The sequence below is a fragment of the Mustela lutreola genome, chromosome 3, assembly GCF_030435805.1.
Source record: "Mustela lutreola isolate mMusLut2 chromosome 3, mMusLut2.pri, whole genome shotgun sequence".
NCBI classification, from domain to species: Eukaryota; Metazoa; Chordata; class Mammalia; order Carnivora; family Mustelidae; genus Mustela; species Mustela lutreola.
The window spans coordinates 15,537,945-15,545,473 of NC_081292.1; the positions used below are offsets into that span (position 1 = coordinate 15,537,945).

A 7,529-nucleotide genomic window follows, 5' to 3' on the forward strand; every position below is an offset into this window, starting at 1 on the left:
TAAAACAGAGTAGGTGATGCTATTAGGCCAGAAACTGTACTGTTGTTAATCTCCTCAGATGGGGAATTAGCTGAAATTGAACTTGCGATTTTGTTCTTTCCTGCCTTAAACTGAATCCTTTGTTTCAACAACAAAAACATTCAATAAGCTGAATCAAATAAAAGGGTTTTCAAAAGTCCGCAAACTTGAAACACTATATATAGTCTTATTCTTTTACAAAACCGTATTCCTCAGGGTTCCTGAGGTTGGTCATAAAGAATTCTCACGTAGGATATAAGCTGGGGTTGCGTTGCTTCTTCTGCAAATGTGGGGAGGACAGTTTCCAATTTATTTCCACCAATAATAACAGACTGCCATGTATTTAGACCTTGTTATATTTTAAGTGCTAGCTGCTTTGCAAACATTTATTTAATTCTGACAGAAACCCGGTGAGGCAGCCATAATCTCTGCTTTACACATGAGGGGGCTGGTCCAGAGTGGTTCCTGCCACACAGAACGTGACTGATGATGGGGCACAACCCCAACAGCCCCTGCCTTGCAACTGAATTTCGGCCTCGATAGCAAATGCCCAAATTTAATTATCCAACATTAATCAAACTCTTAGTTGTCTGTGGTAAAAAAAATACCATAAACACTTGTCCCCAGATATTACAGTCGAAGACCATTTGAATGATCCTACCGAACATACAAAGGCGAAAAGATGGTTAGGTGAGGGTTACATAAAAGCCAATGACACCCTATTATGTTCTCCCCTTTCTTGAGAACAGAAAATCACCCCAAATATTTTGTAAGTCTTTTTGTTAACTTTTGGTTTATTTTTCAATCTTATAACAATATGAAACAGCTTAATTGCCTAACCAGTATCAGGCAATGATGAAGTACATGAAGGAAGAAATATTCCCCATGCACTTCGGTTACCTACCAGCTACAGCCCTTTGCAGCAGCTCTAATTGGCCCTTTCTGGCTTTACATTCCTAATTTGTATGTCTACATGGTCTTCTGAAAATATATTTTGAATCCAAAAATGAGACCAGAAATCCTGCGCAATTCAGGAGTCTTGACTTTCCTACACATTTACTCCCTGCACTGGCAGGAAAAAATCAGGGCTAGGAGTATATGAAATAACTTAATACTTTACAAAGCATCCTACCCATTGGCCAGACAAACAGGGAGGATCCACACACCTTGTAAGTCAGTCAGGAGCCAAAAATTCCTGTTAAGACTATAACTAAGGAGTCTCCATCTCCAATGGCCAACTGTCCCCGCAAACTGGCTCAGACTCGGGGTTGTTAAAAAAAGAAAAAGAACCCAGGATCTGATCTGTCTAGGAGCTGTGTAATGAGAAAACTGAGGGGAAAAGACTATTGGTCAGAATTTTTTAAACAGAATTCCAGAATTCTACTTCTTAATCTGGCTTTGGCCAAGGCAATGGGATCATATCACCAGATTACCAACATGGCTGAACTTAAGACATGCATGCATTAGAACGGCCAATCTCTAGACTGAGTGCCTCTATCCCATTTCTACTCTATGTTACAATTCTTCTTGGAGAGCAGACACCTCACATTACATTTCCTACAGTCTTATAGTGAATTTTTATGAGTCTGCCAAGAATAATAATCTTGAAAGAACTTTATAGGATATCCCATATAGCAGTCACCAGTCACATGTAGCTACTGAGTGCTTGGCAAGTGGTTAAAGCAACTAAGGAACCAGACTTTAAGTTTCATTTCATCTTAATACAAATTTATTTAAATAGCCACATGTGGCTACTGTATTAGACAAAATAGTCCTAAATACTACGGAAGTTAATTTTCAGCAAATAAAAATGCATTTTAAAAACTGAGCTTTTTCTTTCTTAACAGACACCAAAACAGCGTGGAAATCACATTATTTGTTCATAAAGAATCTTTCTCTGGATAAATCCATGAGGCCAAGAATAAATTATTGCCACCCAGTCAGGAAAAAGGAAATAGGCACATTCAATGGTAGCTCAGCTTCAAGCTCTCAGGTATTCTTATTTCCAGCATTTCTCTTTGTTTGCCTCTGAAGCTATTCCAATCTTACCTTAATCAAAAGAACCATTTCTTCTCCATCGTTGGCAGCATCTCACTGGGCAGAGGTAATGAGCTGGGGATCAGGACCTTCCTATCATCTAACCTGGAAGTTGACTTTTTCCAGACATAATGGCAGACACACCAAAGAAAACTTTGTAGCCACCCCATCATTGTAATGGCCCAGTAAGAAAAAGAAAAAAAAAATTAAAAAATAAAGAGGCTTTGAAACTCAAGAGGAAGATGGACTTGGGACCGAAAAGGAAGAGAGGAGGGCCATTTCCCCTGGACAGTTTTTCCAAGTCCACCCATGAGGAAACTCTGCAACTTCAGGAGACTCGAAAGACTTTTCTATGTGAATTTTCCGGTGCTGACTGAGATAGGCACTTCTGCTGAAGCATTTCTCACAGTCAGTGCATTTGTAAGGTTTTTCTCCCACATGAGTCCGCCGGTGCCTGATAAGATTAAAGCTCTGACTGAAGCACTCGCCGCAGTCAGGACACTTATAAGGTCTCTCTCCTGTGTGCGTCCTTTGGTGAATCACCAGGGTGGAACTTTGACTGAAAGTTTTCCAACACTCTGAACACCGGTAAGGTTTTTCTCCCGTATGCGTTCTCTGATGTCTAATGAGATGAGAGCTGAGACCAAAACGCTTTCCGCATTCACAACATTTGTACGGTTTCTCCCCTGGCTGGAGTCTGCATTCCTCTATCACACCGCAGTTCTGACTCAAGCTTTCCTCATGTTCGGAACTTTCATAGGGCTTTTCGCCTGTGTGGGTTTTCCGGTGTGTAATTAGGTTTGAACTCCGACTGAAACTCTTCCCGCATTCTGTACACTGATAGGGCTTTTCTCCCGTATGAATTCTCTGATGCTTTATTAGGGTCGAATTACAACCAAAGTTTTTTCCACACTCAAGACATTTGTAGGGCTTCTCACCTGTGTGTGTCCGCTGGTGGCGAATCAGGCTGGAACTCTGACTAAAACTCTTTCCACAGTCAGGGCACTTATAAGGTTTTTCTCCAGTGTGAATCCTCTGGTGCTCTATTAGGACATAACTGTGGCTGAAGCATTTCCCACAAACAGGACATTCGTATGGCTTTTCACCAGTATGTGATCTGTGGTGCTGAATCAGGTGGGAGCTGCTACTAAAGCTCTTCCCACACTCAGGACATTTATAGGGTTTCTCTCCTGTGTGAGTCCGCTCATGGATAATGAGATGGGAGGTGTTGCTGAAGCTTTTCCCACATTCACCACACTGGTAGGGCTTCTCTCCCGTGTGCGTCCTCAGATGTTGAATCAGGTGAGAGCTGTTACTGAAGCATTTCCCACACTCGGAGCATTTATAAGGTTTTTCTCCCGAGTGGGTTCTCTGGTGAATTCGCAAATGCGAACCGTTATTGAAGCTTTTCCAACATTCAGGACATTTGTAGGGTTTGTCTCTGAAGGTTGAATTCTGCTGGACAGAGCCACCGCCCTGTTCCCCTGGGTCCCAACTCCAGCGATTGGGTTTTTCATCTTTTCCTGTAGAATTTCCCCGATTCTCTGACTTGCCACCATTCTCATAGGAATCATTACACCAGATCTCATCTCCTTGGGACCATGTCAATGAAATTTCTTTTGTATCCTCATGCTTACAATTTTGCATGCCATCTCTTTTAGACCACTTTGAGGCTCTCTCTTTCTCTGCCTTGGAGTTATTGTGTTGAACAGTTTCCAAATTATTCTTACTTTCATGTCCTGTAAGAATAAACAAATGTTCTAAATACATTCCCTAATCTCTGCCGGGGGAAGGAAATTCTGAATTGCAGTGGAAGGGAGGGAATAGCAGAGTAAAACCTCATAAATTCTTTTATATTTAAAAAAAAAAGTTTAAAACTGGTTTTATTTTTTTATACTCTAAGTGTTCAGGAGAAGCAAGTGAATTTTTTGTGCTTGATAACAACACTAATGAAGTATTTGAACAGCTGTCAGCAATTACCAAGGAGGGGCATACTGATCTAAAAACTTCATTAAACTTTATTCTAGAAGACCTAAAAGAAAAAAGGGGATCTGAGTAGGGGAGAAACTGAATAAGACACATTCTAAAGGGAAAACTTGATGATACTTTAGTTAAAATCTGAGAAAATACAGAAATAACAATGATACCTATTATTTATTAAGAACAATAGCTTGGCATGTAGTATCTTGTTAATCCTAAAAAATATGAGACAGATATTCATTTTTCTTAAGGATGAAAAAATGGAGGTTGTAAAAGTTAACATGGTTTGTAGGCAACTGAGCAGGAATCAAAGTTTGTCCGATTCAAATGCTCCGTTCTTTCCACACAGTCTATAGCACTCCATGGCACATCTTACATTGAATTTCCAATGGATTCAGATCAATTTCTTGATCTCTCACCTGTAAAAGGGCTTTTCGAATTCTCCCTCTCCTTGAAGCCACTAGAGTCTGAGACCAACAGTTTTTGGTCTTGCTCCATCAGTGGTCACAGCAGGGTAGGGATCAGAAATCCTGTGGAAGGAAACAGGTTATGTTTGCAGGCATCAGCTAAAATGTGTTCTTTTTCTTTCCTTCCCAACCAGTGCAACATAACCACAGTAGGCACCCAGGCTGAAAAAAAGAAACATGGTCTTTTGAAGTCTTTTTTTTTTTTGGGGGGGGGGGGGAATCTTATCTCAGATGCAAGTGTTTCAAATTAACTTTTTCGAAGGCAATGTCAATAAAAAAATTAAATCTTCACATTAAAGTCTGAGGATCAAGCTTCAAAAACAGAAGAAATACTAATACTCATTGTCCACTCAGAGTTTAGATACAGTTCTAATTGAAAACATGAAGGGTTTTTTTTGGAAACAGTAACAATAGCAGGACTTCAAAAAAATGGATATGTAGGTCTAAGAAGCTTGTTCAGAAAGAAAAGCTGGCCCTTGACAGAAAGATGAAACATTTGAAGTTCAATTTCAAAATGAAGTTAGAATTTATATCAGAAAAAAAAAAGAAGAAAAAGAAAAAATAGGACAAAGCAGGGCGAGAATAATTATAGCCTATAACCCCTAAAGATAAAAAGGAAGGTAATGAGAGAACTCTTCCTTGCCTCTGACTTTCTCACTCTATCATAATCACAATATTCCTTTTAGCCTAAACTTTATGGAGTCAACTAGGATTCTTGACCTACTTTAAGGTACTGATCTATCACTGGAAGGCAGGTATATATGGGCTTGCAATTCATTTCAGGGTCTAGAGAACAGTATTATATGGGGAAAACAAGAGCCTAAAATAAGGATGTACAAAGGCACACATGGAAAACAGAACAAAACAAAAAGTTGTTTGGGGGAGTAAAAAAAGGTGTAATTTTTACTTTATCACAGCCTATTATGTGCCAGGAAGTAAGCTAAATACTTTACTCTCATTTAAATTTCATAATGGCCCTTGGGGGTCTATAAACAATTACCAGTATGTTATTATAGATGAACAAAAAAGACATTAATAAACTTTCCCAAGGTCATGCAACCAGAAAGCAGTAGAGCAGAATTCAGTCCCAAGCCTGTTTGGCTACTGACTTTCACTCTTACCTATTACAGTAAACCAGAGGAGGCGGCAGAGCTGGGCACAACCCCAAACTTCAAATGAATCTCAAAGAGTACCTTTATTTTGGAAAACATTAACTGGATTAAAAAAAAAAAAAATTCTACATCTGTAGCCGTGGTATCAAACTGAGCTGGCATTCCCTAAGCACTCTCAGGAACTACGGATTTGTTACAGGAAAAGGGGACACTAGTCTAAATGACAAATAGCCCTAGCGTTTGGGCGGAGGGGAGGGGGGAATTCACACCTCTAAAAGGGGGAAAAAAAGAAAATTGTTCCTATGGAGTAATAGGTTTTGCTGTCCGAGTTATCGATTTCCATCAAAGTCTTTACAAAGGAAGTAAAAGTCCATGTAACAGAGACCCGTGCGGCACTTTCCCAGCTAAGAAACTACTAACTTTGGTAGCAGGGGCCCTTGAGGAACACTGGCTCAGCAAATGGGTAGCAAACTCGGGCCATAAATGGTATTACAAGGCTGTCCCTTAGATGTCATTCCACAAAGATGAGCTGTTTTCACTGTCCCTGAGCAGAGGTGCTTAGGATGGGGCTGCGCTTTGAATTAAAGTCTTCCAAAGAAAATGCACTGCCTGAAGCTCAGAAGAACCGCTGGCAGGGGGCAGAGGCTGGGTGCACTGCGCGGTGAAGATCCAAGAGGCCAAGACCGTCTCCAGCCGACAAGCTCCTTTAAGGGACCCGCCTGGCCAGGGCGGCGAGGGAGGCGAGGGCAGCGCGATGGCCGGGGCGGCGGGAGACCCCGGGCTCCGGCCCCTCGCAGCCGCGGGATCCCCCTCCTGGCACACTCTGCAGCCTGGATGGTGCAGTGGCCACTCCTCCAGCCCGCAGCCCTTGGCTCCCTTCCCCCCAGAAGGAACTCACAGTTCCGGGGGCCACACACGAGGCGCCCAGCACCCCAGCAGGCCCTGCTGTCCCGGAGCAAGGAGCCCCCAGCTCCTCCCGACCCCACCAACCCAGGGTCCTAAACTCCCCAGCCCGGAAGACACAGACAGGAAGTCACCCTAGCCCCCCTGCAGGCTATGCCTCAGTCTCTCTAGGAAGCAGGGATGGCCAGGTCTCGATGGTCTTAACCCTTACGGTCCCGGACCAAAAAGGACGTGCTGGCGGATTTCCTTCCCTCGAGCTGTCTGTGGTCTGTCCGCTCGATTCTCGCTCCTCACACTTGCCAGGCGCCTTATAAGAGGGGCCGACTGGAGCGAATACTTTCCCTTGCCACCAGGGCATTGATCGGCTTTATCATCATCGGTACAAGAGAAATGAATCTAGCATTTACTAAGCTCCTGTTGTTGCCGTTGCCACCGCTGTGAACAGGGATGTATATTTAGCTACCTGCGAAACAGCTGAACAGCTGAGGCATCCACCCACGCACAAAAACACTTAGTTAACAAGGCGCCCTTACTAATAACACCCGGAGAAGCCCTTGAACTCTGGTCTTTCATCACAGAGAAAATGGAAGGCAATCCCTTGTCTCCCCCATAGCAAGCCTACAAATCTACGTATGTCTGCTCCCTAACCACTCTCTCCCTCCTGTTGCAAGGGAGGATTGGTCTACATTTAAAAGGAGCCCTTTCCTGGTACTCACTTTCCTTCCCACCTTCTTGGAATCCTTACACTAACAACTAACCTCTCAATTCTACCACTTCCATCCCAAAATAGTTCTTAGGCTTTTCCCCCCATCTCTCACAACGTTTTCATTTAATGGTTTCCCACTAACTTTTTTTTTTTTTTTTTAAGATTTTTATTTATTTGCTAGAGAGAGAGATACAGAGCGCAAGCACAGGCAGACAGAGTGGCAGGCTAGAGGCAGAGGGAGAAGCAGGCTCCCTGCCGAGCAAGGAGCCTGATGTGGGACTTGATCCCAGGACGCTGGGATCATGA

General features: G+C 42.8%; 1 protein-coding gene across 2 annotated transcripts; it reads right to left on the bottom strand.

The window, feature by feature from the left end:
- Positions 1-1,724: 1,724 nt before the first annotated feature.
- Positions 1,725-6,621, bottom strand: ZNF572 (zinc finger protein 572). Of its 2 annotated transcripts, none has more exons than XM_059165643.1 (3): positions 6,513-6,621; positions 4,455-4,565; positions 1,725-3,794 (listed from the first exon to the last, which is right to left on the bottom strand). In XM_059165643.1, exons 2-3 carry the CDS (start codon positions 4,531-4,533, stop codon positions 2,287-2,289), a joined length of 1,587 nt encoding a protein of 528 aa, XP_059021626.1. In that variant the 5' UTR covers positions 4,534-4,565; positions 6,513-6,621; the 3' UTR covers positions 1,725-2,286. The 2 variants fall into 2 exon arrangements, with proteins under 2 accessions (XP_059021626.1, XP_059021625.1); XM_059165642.1 differs by having other exon boundaries at positions 5,624-6,621.
- Positions 6,622-7,529: the final 908 nt, after the last annotated feature.